This window comes from Podarcis vaucheri, assembly GCF_965113315.1.
Source record: "Podarcis vaucheri genome assembly, chromosome: 13".
NCBI lineage: Eukaryota > Metazoa > Chordata > Lepidosauria > Squamata > Lacertidae > Podarcis > Podarcis vaucheri.
In genome coordinates this window covers 49,157,733-49,175,010 of record NC_138751.1, presented here as the reverse complement: position 1 = coordinate 49,175,010, position 17,278 = coordinate 49,157,733, and the positions used below count along the sequence as shown (strand labels likewise).

Below are 17,278 nucleotides of genomic sequence, written 5' to 3'. Positions count from 1 at the left end.
GCCCACACCCTCCCTGCGCAGAAGGCTTCCGCGCAGGGAGACTAGGCGTCAAAGAGCTTCTTTGCTGGAAGAAGTTCAAGAAATGCCCACTGACGGATTCTGCCAGCGATTGAGACAGCCACGGGCGAGTGGCTGTCCAGACAGAAAGGGTTCACTCAGGCAACCCAGCTAGGTGTGGCGCCGATTTACGCACGTGCAACCCCTAGAACCATTACAAGAGGCTTTTGGGAACTGACTGCTTCTAATGAAAGGGCTGGTGCTGTGCTGCTTTTATCATAATTGTTGTATGTTTTAATAGATCTCTCTCCTGGCAATAGCTTTGTCCTTCCAGTTGACACACTTGTTGTTGATGGTATAGTCCAGGGGTAGTCAACATCTTTATACCTACCGCCCACTAATGCATCTTTCTTGATGGTAAAATTTCCTTACTGCCCACCAGTGCTCGATGGAAGGATTCATCTTGTGCCGTAGAACCCCCTACCGCCCACCTAGAATCCTGAAATGCCCACTAGCAGGGTGTAGGGGCCAGGTTGACAACCCCTGGTATAGTCAATCAAATATACAGTATGCATATACAGTGGTAAGGACCCCTGACCATTAGGTCCAGTCGTGACTGACTCTGGGGTTGAGGCGCTCATCTCGTTTTATTGGCCGAGGGAGCCGGCGTACAGCTTCCAGGTCATGAGGCCAGCAGGACTAAGCCACTTCTGGCGAACCAGAGCAGCGCGCGGAAATGCTGTTTACCTTCCTGCCAGAGTGGTACCTATTTATCTACTTGCACTTTGATGTTCTTTTGAACTGCTAGGTTGGCAGGAGCAGGGACCGAGCAACGGGAGCTCACCCCGTTGTGGGGATTCTAACCGCCGACGTTCTGATCAGCAAGTCCTAGGCTGCCCTACTTCCTGTCAGCCTTCATGAAACAGAGTGGCAGATAAGTGATCAATTACTTATGTTACATCTAGACACTAACACTTCATGGCTATAAGAAGAGCCTGAGGTGAGTCAATGTTGTCATCAGTGATGACACCTCAGCATACCTGTTCCCTTAAAAAGGTAAAGGTAAAGAACCTCTGACAGTTAGGTCCAGTTGCAAATGACTCTGGGGTTGCGGCGCTCATCTCGCTTTGCTGGCCGAAGGAGCCAACGTTTGTCTGCAGTCAGTTTTTCCGGGTCATGTGGCCAGCATTACTAAGCCACTTCTGGCGAAACCAGAGCAGCACACGGAAAAGCCATTTACCTTCCCGCTGGAGTGGTACCTATTTATCTACTTGCACTTTGACGTGCTTTCCAACTGCTAAGTTGGCAGGAGCTGGGACCAAACAATGAGAGCTCACCCAGTCACGGGGATTCAAACTGCAAATCTTCCGACTGGCAAGCCCTAGGCTCAGTGGTTTACACCACAGTGCCACCCGCGTCCCTTACCTGTCCCCTTATCTGAGGGATATACGCAGTGCTGCAACGTAGCAAACTTGGAGGCGGTCTTCCATATAACGTCATCTGATTTGACATCCTGCCCACAACAGATCCCCATTGGAACAGATGCAAGACTCGCCAGAATTCAGCAGCTTCTCTTACGACTCCAAAAGGTTTAATGGATACAGTAGGCCTGCTTATGTTCTTCAGAACAGGCTTGCCAACTTTGCAATTAAAATGCTGGCACGGGGTCAGGGACTGGGATTCCCGCAGCAGCAGGGCTATTAGCAAGGAGTGTACTTCTTCCCCGTACATTTTTGTGGCCCTGAATCTTGAACAGTCACGGGGGCCCCTTCGCAACCAGCAACGAGGTCTGTGCAACCACACTGTTATCTTCTTGAATGGGATTGTTCCATGACAGATCTCCACACCTTTACAACAGCTGAGTCTCAAAAACTTTGGGATTAAAATATATAAATAAAATAATAATAATTTATTATTTATACCCCGCCCATCTCGCTGGGTTTCCCCAGCCAAATCAATCTGAGCTGTGCAACTCAAATTGGGCCTACTGGAATCCCAGTCCCTGACCCCGTGCCAGCATTTTAATGCATGCTATCGATTGTGAGTGGCAGAAGCACACTTAATGGCTGGGTTCTCCTCCAGCAAGCATGGAAGCAAAAGACAGTAGAGAATGCTTAGTAAATGCCCAGTGCTAGTTCCCGGGTTTCCCTCTTACCGCTTTTAGCCATGTGCTCTCTAGCTCCCTCCCTCAAACCATTCCCATAGTTCCTGTTGGCAGTATCTCTTTTTTAGGTTTCCCATCCCCTCCTAATTATTTTATTCAGGCCTGCTTTCTTGGATGTGCTCTGCGGATGATGACAGCAGCGTCTGAAATTCCCCAGGTGCATTTTGCACCAGCCTATTGGCCACTTGCGACCAAGTGAAGATGTCTTCATCATCATCTGGGGATCACTGGATCCTGGCTGGTTTCACACACTAACAACACATCATTTAGAATTCCATCAGTGATATTTTATCTGCTCTATCAGAATGAATTTCAGGAACCAAAAAGTCGTATTGAAAATGAGGACTTTTGAGCCATACGGTCCTCAAATGGCAAACTAGATGTTTTGGCGACTGTAACCCTGGTTTAAGGAGTTATATATCTGAGTTTCTAACGGTGGCATGGCATTACTCTGAAGCTTCTATAAAAAAATTCCTTCCAGTAGCACCTTAAAGACCAACTAAGTTAGTTCTTGGTATGGGCTTTCGTGTGCATGCACACTTCTTCAGATACAGAAGTTGCCAGATCCTTCTATATAGTGTGAAGGTGGGGAGGGGTATTACTCAGAAGGGTGGTGGGAATGGGAGATTGGCAGATAGCTGAGATGAGCCTGTTGACGACTCTTAACGACTGCAATAGGTCTTACAGGAAAAGGCAAGGGGTGAGAAGGTGAAAAATGGCTTAGTCATGCATAATGAGATAAGAATCCAAGGTCTTTGTTCAGACCAGGTCTCTCCATGGTTTTAAGTTTGGTAATGAGTTGCAATTCAGCAGCTTCTCTTTCCAGTCTATTTCTGAAATTCCTTTGTAGTAAAACAGCTACTTTGAGATCTTGTATAGAATGTCCTGGGAGATTGAAGTGTTCTCCTACTGGTTTCTCTGTTTTGTGATTCTTGATGTCAGATTTATGTCCGTTTATTCTTTGGCATAAGGTTTGGCCTGTTTGTCCAATATAGAGAGCTGAAGGACACTGTTGGCATTTGATGGCATACACAATGTGAGTAATACCCCTCCCCACCTTCTTACTATATAGAAGGATCTGGCAACTTCTGTTTCAGTGTATCTGAAGAAGTGTGCATGCACACGAAAGCTCATACCAAGAACTAACTTAGTTGGTCTTTAAGGTGCTACTGGAAGGAATTTTTTTATTTTGACTATGGCAGACCAACACGGCTACCTATCTGTATCTGAAGGTTCTGTTACGGAAGAGAGCTAAAATGGGGGGAAGACCTACTCCTAGCCCCAAAAGGCCTTGCATCTAGACGTGACCAACAGCTTTCCAAACCAAAAATGGGGAAGCACTTTTTTAAAGGTTGGCGCTGTGGGTTAAACCTCAGAGCCTAGGACTTGCCAATCAGAAGGTCGGTGGTTCGAATCCCCGCAACGGGGTGAGCTCCCGTTGCTCGGTCCCTGCTCCTGCCCACCTAGCAGTTCAAAAGCATGCCAGTGGAAGTAGATAAATAGGTACCGCTCTGGCAGGAAGGTAAGCAGCGTTTCCGTGCGCTGCTCTGGTTCACCAGAAGCGGCTTAGTCATGCTGGCCACATGACCAGGAAGCTGTATGCCGGCTCCCTCGGCCAATAAAGCGAGATGAGCGCCGCAACCCCAGAGTCGGTCACAACTGAACCTAATGGTCAGGGGTCCCTTTACCTTTAAGAAAGCAAGGCTGTGCACACAATCCCATTATTATGCATTCAATGCGCTCCCAAACTGGTTTGGGAAGCGGCACACGGCATTGGCCACAATCCATCCTTATCCCGTCCTTTCTTTTGAAAGACTGTGTTTTGATGCATTTCCCCCCAAATCCAGCTTCGAGCCAGACTGAGAAAAGCAATGGCCTAGCTGTGCTTCAAGCTGGCAATGTGTTCGCACCCCCATACTTTGTGCTAACTTCTGTTTAACAGGTTTACTTCTATAGAAAAAAAAGCGTGAAAGAGAGATCTTTATTATTGTCAAAGTTTATTTGTAGTGCAAACAAGTAGCTGTTTAGCCTCTGGGAGGGAGGAATCAATTTTCCACCCCCTTACACTGTGCACTAAAGAGTTTAGCACAAGAATCTTCCTCCATCCAGCTTTTAATGCAAAAAAGTTGCAGAGACAAGAGTGCTACGAAACAGAAAAACGAAAAAAACAGAGAAATACAGGTGTTTTGCTGGAGGTTCGTACGGTGTCTCTGCCATCCAGCACAGCAGCAACTTTTTAAATGTGAGAGAATCTTTCCTTCCTTCCTCACTTGCCCTAGCATCTAGCCACACACATGCTGCCCTATCTTTTTGGGGGTTGATATAAAAATAAAAGGAGGGAATTCCCCCCCCTCAATTCTGCATAATATGTTGTTCAAACCTCATTGTGACAGCAGACTTGCTTGCAAAATCAATTCAATGTACCAATGTGACTTTGTGCCCTTAAAAATGGAAGGGAAGGAGATAAAAAAAAAACCAGCAACTGCTAGACTTTGCATACTGAGAAGGCAGAAAGCAACCCTGTAGTACTGAAAATGTCTTTTCTGAAATGGAATCCTTCTTTCCTACTTTCTATAATGGAAAATACATCAAAGGCTTGCGTCTAGGGTTCAGCTTAACGTTAGTCGCCATCGGCTGGAACTCAATAATGAGGAATGAGGTGTTTTACTTCTATTTGGCTTGAGAAGTTTTGATTCGTAATGCAAATTATCTGCTGGCCTTCGCTACCTTTGCATCACGAACCTGCCTTTTCTGCTTTTTCCAAATCTGTATGTGCACAGAGGGGCTCAAAAGGCAAGGACCCCCTTATCTAACACACTTCTGAAAACACATCTGAACTGACAAACTTGGGGTGTGGAAAAATAGCCCTTGAGAGTTTGCTTTTCCAAATGGTCCCCACAAAACAAACAATTCCATGGAGAGCCTCTGTATTTGGGAGGTAACAATAACTTTACCATGAGCTGGTGGGCTCAAGACTTAACACTGGGCTTCAATAAATTTCCAAAAAACATTTGCCCAAACTGTAATAGATTTTTGTGAAAGGAGGCCCCAATGAACTGGACCCTACAGAAGGCTGGGGAGGGAAGCAGGACAACAGGCTGCCATTTCTGGCTAAAGCCCCTATTACTGTTACATTCTGCCTTTCTTTAGCAAAACATTTAATAAGAACTTCAGTGATATATCAGGTTGCTCCAACCTTCACCTGAATTCTAATCAGAACACTTTCTTAAGGAGACAAGCCAGAAAAGGCAATTAAAGAAAGAATCAAGATCTGCCGTGTAATTCTGGGAGACCCCTGAGCAACTTCTACCACGATTTTCTGCTATCTGACAACTCTCAAAGGTCACATTCTTCGTTGCAGGTCTCCTGTTACAACCGAGTTGCTGGGACCCCAAACGGCCACAGCAGAACTGGTGGCGAAACTTTCCACGGACTTCGTTCCTTTTTGCAGGAATCCTAATCACTTTGCAGAACGTTGGGGTTTGGAGGCAACGGCACCCGCAAACAAGTATTCTCGTAGCTACGGATTCCAACTCTTGCCCGATTTGTTGCTGAACGCTCCACTCAGGTTGGCTTGTTTTTCGTCTGGGGCCTGCGCTGCAAAAAGGTATGTTGACAACGCATCAGCAGAAACAGCAGGAGGAGCAACAACGCGGACACTGTATGCAGAAGGATTATCGGACCATGGCGCTTTTAGTGAAATAAGTGCTTCATAAATACACGAGCAGTTTTTGGCTTTGATGGATTCTCCTCCATTTAAGAGTCGTCATAGAGAGGGTTGTTGTAGTTCCCCCAGGATCCATAGTCGTGGTCATCCAAGAGTCTTCCGTACGAAGAATGCCTGAGGGAGGAAACAGAACCGTACTCCGGTCAGCCTATGCTTATTACAGAAATGTAAGAATAAAAAAATTCCTTCCAGTAGCACCTTAAAGACCAACTAAGTTAGTTCTTGGTATGAGCTTTCGTGTGCATGCACACTTCTTCAGATGCACACCAAAGCTCATACCAAGAACTAACTTAGTTGGTCTTTAAGGTGCTACTGGAAGGAATTTTTTTATTTTGACTATGGCAGACCAACAAGGCTACCTATCTGTAACAGAAATGTAAGGTTCTGGAGTAAAAATTATAACAAAATTATAAGGTTCTGGATTGTACTTCCATTACTTAAAACATCCAGGCTGATCAGACATTTAAAAGTGCTTGTGAAAGGACTGCTATCTTAGAAGATCAAATTGTGATTACAGTGGTACCTCGGGTTACAGACGCTTCAGGTTACAGACTCTGCTAACCCAGAAATAGTACCTTGGGTTAAGAACTTTGTTTCAGGATGAGAACAAAAATCGTGCAGCGGTGGTGCAGCAGCAGCAGGAGGCCCCATTAGCTAAAGTGGTGTTTCAGGTTATGAATAGTTTCAGGTTAAGAACGGATCTCCAGAACAAATTTCTTAATCCGAGGTACCACTGTACAGTGGTACCTCGGTTTACGAACTTAATCTGTTTCGGAAGTCTGTTCTTAAAACAAAACCATTATTAAAGAGAGGTGCGCTTTCCCTAATGAGGCCTCCCACCGCCAGTGCCTTTCCACCATTCAGATTCTGTTCTTAGACTGAGGTAAAGTTCTCAAACCGGGACACTACTTCCGGTTTTGCAGAGTCCGTAAACCAAATAGTTCGTACTGTTCTTAAACTGAGGTACCACTATAATTTAAAAAGTAGATCTAAGGATCTTAGTAGACCTTAACATGAGTCAACGGTGTGATGCAACAGCTGTTCAAGGGTGTATCAACAGGAGTCTAGTGTCCACATCAAGGGAAGTAATAGTCCCACTCTATTCTTCTTTGGTCAGACCCCATTTGGAGCACCGTGTCCAGTTCTGGGCAGCACTACTTAAGAAGAATACAGTGGTACCTCGGGTTACATACGCTTCAGATTACATACGCTTCAGGTTACACACTCCGCTAACCCAGAAACAGTGCTTCAGCTTAAGAACTTTGCTTCAAGATAAGAACAGAAATCAAGCTCCGGCGGCGCGGCAGCAGCAGGAGGCTCCATTAGCTAAAGTGGTGCTTCAGGTTAAGAACAGTTTCAGGTTAAGAACGGACCTCCGGAACTAATTAAGTACTTAACCTGAGCGTGTGGAGAGGAAGGGTCTGGAAACCAAGCCAAGGAATGGTTGAGGGAGTTAATATGTTCAGCCTGAGGTAGTTAATATGTTCAGCCTGGATAAGAGGAGACCAAGTGGAGGTATGATAAAAAGGTAAAGGACCTCTGACAGTTAAGTCCAGTCACGAACAACTCTGGGGTTGCGCTGCTTTTCTCGCTTTACTGGCCGAGGGAGCCGACATTTGTCCGCAGACAGTTTTCCTGGGTCGTGTGGCCAGCGTGACTAAGCCGCTTCTGGCAAACCAGAGCAGCGCACAGAAACACCATTTACCTTCCCGCCGGAGTGGTACCTATTTATCTACTTGCACTTTGACGTGCTTTCGAACTGCTAGGTTGGCAGGAGCAGGGACCGAGCAACGGGCGCTCACCCTGTCGCGGGGATTCGAACCGCTGACCTCATCGGCAAGCCCAAGGCTGTGGTTTAACTCACAGCGCCACCTGCATCCCTTCTTAAGGTATGATAGCCATCTTCAAATATCTAAAGGACTATAACCCTTTAGCAAGCCTATGGAGCAAGCTTGTTTTCTCCTGCTCCAGAGGGTGGGTCTCAAACGTATGGCTTCAAGTTATAAGAAAGGAAATATCAGGGAAGGACTTTCTGACAGTAAGAGCTGTTCAACAATGGAGCTGATGGACTCTCCTTCCTTGGAGTTTTTAAAGCAGAGGTTGAGTGGCCATCTCTCATGAATGCTGTAGTTGAGATTCCTGAATTGTAGAGGGTTGGACTAGATGACTCTCAAGGTACCTTCTAAGTCTATGATTCCAAGTTTCTCATCTGTGGTAGCCTGTTGTCAGTTTGCGTTTGGTTATCAGTTGACACTCCAATTATTGTTGGGTTTTGGCACAGCTTCTATACGCCTCCCTGGGAATAATTTGGGATAGGGTACTCCTCACCAGGTGTCTATATGCTATCTGGATCAGAAGTGAATTTTATAGGGGCTCTTCCCACTTTCAGCTGTGGAGGAGTGACTGTAAGAACCATAGTTAAGAAGCCAGCCTTTCCCCAAGGAATAATAATCATAGAATCATAGAGTTGGAAGAGACCACAAGGGCCATCGAGTCCAACCCCCTGCCAAGCAGGAAACACCATCAGAGCACTCCTGACATGTGGTTGTCAACCCTCTGCTTAAAGACCTCCAAAGTAGGAGACTCCACCACACTCCTTGGCAGCAAATTCCACTGTCGAACAGCTCTTACTGTCAGGAAGTTCTTCCTAATGTTTAGGTGGAATCTTCTTTCTTGTAGTTTGGATCCATCGCTCCGTGTCCGCTTCTCTGGAGCAGCAGAGAACAACCTTCCTCCCTCCACTATGTGACATCCTTTTATATATTTGAACATGGCTATCATATCACCCCTTAACCTCCTCTTCTCCAGGCTAAACATGCCCAGCTCCCTTAGCCGTTCCTCATAAGGCATCGTTTCCAGGCCTTTGACCATTTTGGTTGCCCTCCTCTGGACACATTCCAGTTTGTCAGTGTCCTTCTTGAACTGTGGTGCCCAGAACTGGACACAGTACTCCAGGTGAGGTCTGACCAGAGCAGAATACAGTGGCACTATTACTTCCCTTGATCTAGATGCTATACTCCTATTGATGCGGCCCAGAATTGCATTGGCTTTTTTAGCTGCCGCGTCGCACTGTTGGCTCATGTCAAGTTTGTGGTCAACCAAGACTCCTAGATCCTTTTCACATGTACTGCTCTCAAGCCAGGTGTCACCCATCTTGTATTTGTGCCTCTCATTTTTTTTGCCCAAGTGCAATACTTTACATTTCTCCCTGTTAAAATTCCTCTTGTTTGTTTTTGCCCAATAATAATAATAATAATAATCATCATCATCATCTATTATTTATACCCCGCCCATCTGGCTGAGTTTTCCCAGCCACTCTGGGTGGCTTCCAATCAAGTGTTAAAAACAATACAGCATTAAATATTAAAAACTTCCCTAAACTATTGCCTCTCCTCTAAGTAAGGGCACCAATTCTTACCTGATCTTCAGGAATGCGGCTATGCCAAACACCAACAGAACCACTGCAATCACTGTGATGGTAATAGCTGCAATGCTACCTGCAGAACAAAGGAGATGCATCAGAGATCACAGTTTCACCTTCAACCATCCAGATTATTTTTCACCCTACGATTCAGTCTGCAGGCACACTGCCCTCTAATGTAGAAAACATGGCAAACCAAGGAAGCTTTCAGCATGGAGTGCTCAAAGCATATTAAGCGCCGACTCCAAATCCTGCGATTTGAAAATCTGCACGCACATGCACAGACAGTGTGGCGTAATTATAATAGCCACTAAGACCTAAATAGCGCCTTTCTTCTCTGAGGTCAGTCCTATCATCCTCCAATTTAAGCAGCAGAGGTGAGGGGGAGAGAAAATGGTTGCTTGCTTAAGGCCATCAAGTGACGTTATGGCTATGAGATTTAATCTCTGGGGCTTTGAACTTCTGCGTTCAAAGCCTGTGCGTTCTTATTAAGTGGCTAACTGCTATTCCAGCTTTTTTAATACTAGCTTGTAAAAGCAAGGAGAGGGACTGGGGGGACGACATTAATCTTTGTAGTGGGGAAAAAAGAACCAATGACTGCCTGAGTACTAGAGGCCCTTTATCTGCTCTTTCTCTCCTTGTCTCATTCACTAAAGACAGCCTAGCAGGTCCCATGTCTTCAAGGTACTTTCAAAGTCAAGACTGGAGACCCTGTGGCTCTCCAGTCGCTGGGGCTCCAATTCCCACCAGCCCCAGTCAATGGTCAGAGAGGATGGGAGCTGCAGTCTAACAATATCTGAACTGAGGGTCTTGGCTGATAGCCAGGTTCTGCGCCCAGATTTGTAGGCACAGATATACCCTCTGGAATAAAATAGCTTACTAGGGAAATGCTGAAGTTCCCTTTGGGGTGCCTCAGGGTCAATTTTTATGGTAGCCCAAATCTCAGTTGTACAGGTGTATGTATATATCTCAATTTTATCTCATGAGCTATTGCTGCAATCTGCTCTGATTGTATATTTTATCTTTATGAACTCTGTTTTTATTGTGTTATGCGAGCTGGTCTTTGGCCGTAATAAATTATCTATCCATCTGTGAACTGAGGGTCACAGGTCCCATTCTGGTCCAATAAACACGGAAGCCCACCATCTTAGCTGTGTGTCCTGGAAGACCTGCTAGATTTTTTTCCACCTAGCGTGAGAGGGCAGGGCCCTGACTGAGTGACAAAAACTGAAGCTGCTGAACAGATGCTTGGGCTGGGGTATTGCTCGGGTTTCTTTTTGTTACTCTTATTGATATTAATTTGTGGATCTTTATTTTTCGATCTTATGCTTTATGTGGAAACTGTTCAGTTTGGTTGTGTACTTTTCTATGTGTTTTATTTATTGCTCATGACTATTTCGTTATACTTGTAATTATGTAAATCTTTTCACGTAGTAAGTTGCCTCAAACGTGCTTTTAACTATGGAAAGATGGCATACAAATGAAATTATAATGATATTAAGGATTTATTTACAGCTTTCAAGAATGATCTCTGCGACTTCCACTATTATGATTCAAACTCTACAGATGAATTCAGACATCTAAACCATGGTTAAGTTTAATTTTGCTCTGGCCTGTTGTGTGAATTGACATGACATGGTTTGCAATTGGCTGGCAAACCAGAATTGGGAACTACAGGGAGAAACCGCCTCTCTCTTTAGAATCTGTTAATAATTTATATTTTATTCTTGGCTTCTTCCCCTGCCAGATAAATTCAGAAATATATTTTTGCAGTGACTGAGGACCAGACTGAAGCATTATAACCCTGGTTTATTCTCATTATGATCTGGCGTGAGACATGCATGGAGTGATGGGAGAAACACAATAGTTGTGGCCATCGCTCTACAAGTTGCTGCATCACAGACAGAAAGTAAGAGACAGAAATGCACCTTCAAAGTTGAGGGCTGAGAGGACGGAGAAAGAAAGCAGACAAACAGCTCTAAACCACGGCTTGCCTATTATATATTGTAGTCTGGGTTCTATGCTATGGTGAATAACAAATCGTGGGTTAGTACAAGGCCTGCACTGAGTCCATTTTTCAGAAGATAAGCGAGAACGTTAAAATGTATCAGAGTGGACAGAATTTTTTTAGTAGGTGTGTTCTGTTGTGTTTTATCATTAATTAAATTTACTGGTTGCTTTTGCTTGCCAAAGGCAACTCAAAGTGACTTACAAACAAAACAAACAAAAACCCACATAGATATATTAACACACCCAATTAAAACAATACATTAAAAATGCCCCATGCACTCTTTTAGAGGGCACAGGCCTGGTTAAAGAGGAAAATGGATGCATCCTTTTCTATTTTGACATTTATTTATTTTTTAGGGGGGAAATAATCTGTCTTGAGTCCTTCCAATTATTTTTTAATAATAATAATAATAATTTAAAATAATAATTTAGGGAGCCTTATGAACTCCCTACAACAGACAACAATAAGCCGCAAGGTTGACAAAACCATTGCCGTGCAAAGCGCGGAAACAGACCAACTCACCCGAACTCAAGGCCCGTTGAACTTCTTGTATGGTTACCCCCACCGAGAACGTGGTACTGCCAGCAGGGGAGGTCGCTGGAGTAGCCTTACTTGACATAGCCGCTTGCGAAGAAATAGTAGCCCCTTGCGTGGAGCCCGGGGAGGATGCTGCCACAGATGTCTTTCCAGATGTTGCCTCTCCAGTAGGGAGTTTGCTTGAAGACACAGCTGCTGGAGATGTTCCTGCAGTCGGCACTTGGGTGGTGCTTAGATAGGTGGCGTTAGTAGGAAAAGGGTCGGTGGACGATCCATTTAGAGTAGGCGAAGAGCTGGCTGGTGCGGTTTCCGAGTGAGGAGTGGTGCCTGTGACCAGGCCGGCAACTGATGTTGCAGGGACTGATGTGTCTTCCGTGGTTTGTAATCCAGTGTTTGGCTGCGGTGATGAATGGGTTCCTGCTGAGCTATCCGGGGCTGTTGCTCTTGACAGGGGCGTTACAGCCGAAACGGGGTTTGCAGTCAAAGCTTCCACAGTGGTGTTAGGAACAGTGGTGCTATCCTGAGTTGAAAATCTCCCTGGGAGCGAAATTGTCATGGAGGCTCCCTTCTGGGTGCTCAAAGGAGTGCCAACACTGGTTGTAGCAGCGGAATCATTAAATTCTGTTGTTTCTGCGGGAACCATGCTTGAGGGAGTAGGTGGATCAGGTGAAGAGGCACAGGAGACATTTAAGCCTGCACAGGTGGAGCACATGCACAAATATTATTATCTTCTAGATTTATAACCAGTTGGCCATATTATTAGCGTGAGCGGGAAACAGAACCTAGAGGGATGGGTGGGCGATGAAGGTGGATTGGAAGGGCTGTGAAGGAAGGAGGAGGCTGGATTCTCAATGACCAAAGCAGGGATATTGCAGGTTGAGTTCCCCAACCCAACAGTGCCTCTGAATCACCCCTATACTTTCTCCCATCTAAATGAATGGTTTACCTGAGGCCCTTCACCAGGTGTTGCCAGCTATCAGAAGGCTACATATCTGACTACCGGAGAGAAGATCTTTTCTGTGGTGGCACCTCAGTTGTGAAGTTGCTTCTCCAGGCAAATTCACTTGGCACTATCAATGCATTTTGAATGTCAGGCAAAATTTGCCCAGTTAATAAAAACAGGGTTCTTTTATTGCTGTTTGAAAGGTCCGTATAGTTAAAGCTATGGTTTTCCCAGTAGTGATGTATGGAAGTGAGAGCTGGACCATAAAGAAGGCTGATCACCGAAGAATTGATGCTTTTGAATTACGGTGCTGGAGAAGATTCTTGAGAGTCCCATGGACTGCAAGAAGATCAAACCTATCCATTCTGAAGGAAATCAGCCCTGAGTGCTCCCTGGAAGGACAGATCCTGAAGCTGAGGCTCCAATACTTTGGCCACCTCATGAGAAGAGAAGACTCCTTGGAAAAGACCCTGATGTTGGGAAAGATGGAGGGCACAAGGAGAAGGGGACGACAGAGGACGAGATGGTTGGGCAGTGTTCTCGAAGCTACCAGCACAAGTTTGACCAAACTGCGGGAGGCAGTGGAAGACAGGAGTGCCTGGCGTGCTCTGGTCCAGGGGGTCACAAAGAGTCGGACACGACTAAACGACTAAACAACAACACCTTAGAGATCCCACCGCCGTATACCAACTGTGGCAGATCCCACCTACATACACACTCTGTAGTAACTACCACAGGTTATCTTTTGGATTTTGTGTGAGGAAATACTTCCTCAGGCAAAAGTTGAACAAATAAGAAATATTTATTATATAGAACAAAGTGAATAAAACAGAGGATGTTATCAGGAGATAATGTCCTTTCAGGAAACAGTTAACCAAGTACTAAATTATACTAATTATACAAAATCTAAAAGATGTTACAGGCTTCTAATCTAGCACAGCTTCTTTTAAACTTCAGTTGCTTAAGTTCCGTTACAGTGGTTTCCTCGGGTTACAGATGCTTCAGGTTACAGACGCTTCAGGTTACAGACTCCACTAACCCAGAAATAGTACCTCGGGTTAAGAGCTTTGCTTCAGGATGAGAACAGAAATCACGCAGCGGCAGTGGGAGGCCCCATTAGCTAAAATGGTACCTCAGGTTAAGAACAGTTTCAGGTTAAGAACGGACCTCCGGAACAAATTGTGTTCTTAACCCGAGGTACCACTGTATTGCGCTTCAGGTAGACCTTACAGGTTTCTAGACCAGAAGGTAAATGCTCAGCTTATTTCCAGTTATTCCACTTCAGTTCCATAACTCAGTTGTTCCATCACATCTCACTACTTTGGTTCTTAAACAAGGTGGCCCTTTCTGTCAGTGACCCAACCTTTTATCAACCACACTCCTGAGGTGCTTCCAGCAGTGTAACGGACACAGAAGGTCACCACACCCCTCTTAACTGGTTTGGGGCTCTTCTCCATCTCCCCTTGTGACTGGGATGAGACCCAAGGAGGCTGTATCCTCACAACCTTTAGTTCTCCTGGCTCAAACTCAGCCCTCTGTGGATCAAGGATTCAGTTGTCAGAGACGGAGCATCCATCATTCCTAGCTTCTCCCCGCGCTCCACCCTGACTTGCATTAGCAGAGTCAACTGTGAAAAAATAAGGGACACAGGCAAATCTAATCAGCCCATCCATGCTGCAAAATCCAACTGGTGGAAAATTTAAGACTCCCGGTTTCCTTTTTGTTTGGCAAAGCACTCACTGAACCCTGCTTGCCCAAACGTCGCATTTGTCCCATCGAGCTGAACCTTAGCTCATTCATTCTGAAGCGAGCGGAGTCTGCGTCGCTAAATCAAGCCCAATTAACTTCCTGTTTTCAAAGGGTGAAGACAGGCGTAACATTGCAACGGGGACCGCAGCGTGTTTTCCGCCCACAGGGCAAGAACAGAGCTCAGTATGACTTTGCAATTTGTCCCCCCCCCCCGCAGTTGCATGCCAGCAAGGTGAATGCCGGCTCCTCCCTCGATCTTGGCTTCTCCCCTCAGGCCTCAAGGCAGGCTATCTTTAAATAAAACTAAAGCGAAAGCAGCCCACCCATCCTGGACTTATTTGCTCGCCCTTTGTTAGACGAAAAAGTGAAAACTTTCCGAACCGGCCAAACTACTCCAGCGATTGACAGGGAAGTTGTGCCAGCCAACTGGTGTCAGCCACAGCTGTGGTTTCCCTCAGTTGAGTGGAGCAGATTCTAAAAAGCCGCAGGACGCTTTTATCATTCATCTTGAAAAATTAATAACGAATGCAATTCCAGCTCCCTTTTGCCTATTGCTCTGCGAATGGGAAATCTGCTTTCATCCAAGATTTTCATTTTCCCAGCAAGCAGGGGCGGCCCAAGACATTTTGGCACCTGAGGCAAACCGCAAAATGGTACTTCTCTCTCCCACCCCCCCCAGTGTACCCCAGCCAGGAAAGAAAAAGTGAAGATCTACATCAGGACGCGGGTGGCACTATGGGTTAAACCAGAGAGCCTGGGACTTGCCGATCAGAAGGTCGGCGGTTCGAATCCCTGTGACGGGGTGAGCTCCCGTTGCTCGGTCCCTGCTCCTGCCAACCTAGCAGTTCGAAAGCACGTCAAAGTGCAAGTAGATAAATAGGTACCACTCCAGCGGGAAGGTAAATGGAGTTTCCATGCACTGCTCTGGTTTGCCAGAAGCGGCTTAGTCATGCTGGCCACATGACCTGGAATCTGTATGCCAGCTCCCTCGGCCAATAAAGCGAGATGAACACTGCAACCCCAGAGTCGGGCACGACTGGACCTAATGGTCAGGGGTCCCTTTACCTTTACCCTACAGACTGCACAGGCTAAGTCTACTCTAGAATGTTACATACAGTTTCAGGTACAGTGGTACCTCGGGTTAAGTACTTAATTCGTTCCGGAGGTCCGTTCTTAACCTGAAGCACAACTTTAGGTAATGGGGCCTCCTGCTGCTGCCACGCCACCGGAGCACGATTTCTGTTCTCATCCTGAAGCAAAGTTCTTAACCCGAGGTACTATTTCTGGGTTAGCGGAATCTGTATCCTGAAGCGTATGTAATTCGAGGTACCACTGTATCTGGTAAAATTCTACGTCTAACACACGTGCATCACAATTAAATTTAAATAAATGGGAGTTATTTACCATATAACTGGACTGGATCATAGATACCATATATATATTAAAGATCTCCATACAAAGAGTGAAATCCCATTATCTCAAGGATGTGAGCACACAACCAATTTGGAAGAAGAGACAGTGGATGCAAATGCACTCTCTGGGGGATTATAGCACCTTTCCTGTCACAAAAAGGTGTGCTTTGAGGCTTAGACAAGCCACTATCCCTCAGCCTCCTTGCAAACCCCAGCAGGGGCACATGGACGTTGGCTTTACCTTTACATCCGGAACAAGGGGAGCAAAGGATGTACATCAGCAGTGCTCAGTGTTAGAAACTCAGATATAGAGGTTAGGTGCCAAACGGAACCTTAAACCAGGGTTGCAGTCTCCAAAACAGAACCTCTAGTTGCTGTTTGGGGGCAAGACAGCTATAGACTCTTATTTTTCAAATGAAGGACTGATTGTATTATTAGTTAAACATGTGGCTAATTTAGAAGACAACCTTGAACTAGGTTGAGAACTCTGATAAGGAAGAAGTCACTTGATTCAGGGACATAGATTATCCCTACCTCTTTTTCTTAACAGTCCATTCATAACATAAGAATATTATTCACAACTGTGGGGAGGGCATTGTGGGGGGTAAGTAAGTAAAAATAAGCTACAACAACTGTTTGCCGCTCCTGCTCAGGCTGAACAGAGGCAGCCTTTTGCTTCATGAAATTCACTCCGATTGTGCAGATAAAACACAACTGCTAGGATTTTACAAGGTGGGGTATTAGTGTGTGGAAGCAGTCCCGATCCGACGATCCCAGCATCCACCTCCAGATGGTGGAGATGTCAGGCATCTTCAGTTGGTTGCAAGTGGCTGATAGCCCGGTCCAAAATGTGCCAGGCGCCTGGCTAATATCGAACACTGGCCAAGAGTGTAGCCATGTTCAAATATATAAAAGGATGTCACATAGAGGAGGGAGAAAGGTTGTTTTCTGCTGCTCCAGAGAAGCGGACACGGAGCAATGGATCCAAGCTACAAGAAAGAAGATTCCACCTAAACATTAGGAAGAACTTCCTGACAGTAAGAGCTGTTCAACAGTGGAATTTGCTGCCAAGGAGTGTGGTGGAGTCTCCTACTTTGGAGGTCTTTAAGCAGAGGCTTGACAACCATATGTCAGGAGTGCTCTGATGGTGTTTCCTGCTTGGCAGGGGGTTGGACTCGATGGCCCTTGTGGTCTCTTCCAACTCTATGAGTCTATGATTCTATGATTCTAGTGTTTGCTAAGAGATGGCTGTACAGGTGGCATTGTGGAGTCAGCCAAGAAGGTGACTGATTCAGCAGCAAGAGGCTATGCGTTCCT

General features: G+C 45.7%; 1 protein-coding gene across 3 annotated transcripts in view; it reads right to left on the bottom strand.

Annotated features, from left to right (window-relative positions):
- Positions 1–4,141: 4,141 nt before the first annotated feature.
- PARM1 (prostate androgen-regulated mucin-like protein 1) overlaps positions 4,142–17,278 on the bottom strand; it is a 42,453-nt gene continuing 29,316 nt past the window's right edge. For 2 of the 3 annotated variants that reach the window (XM_082195087.1, XM_082195085.1), the window contains exons 2-4: positions 11,843–12,550; positions 9,307–9,385; positions 4,142–6,002 (exon numbers count right to left, since the gene is read on the bottom strand). In XM_082195087.1, coding sequence (XP_082051213.1) covers positions 5,918–6,002; positions 9,307–9,385; positions 11,843–12,550 — 872 coding nt within the window. In that variant the 3' untranslated portion in view covers positions 4,142–5,917. Of the gene's footprint in view, positions 6,003–9,306; positions 9,386–11,842; positions 12,551–16,202; positions 16,282–17,278 lie in introns of those variants that run through there. The other variant, XM_082195086.1, reaches the window with a different exon arrangement.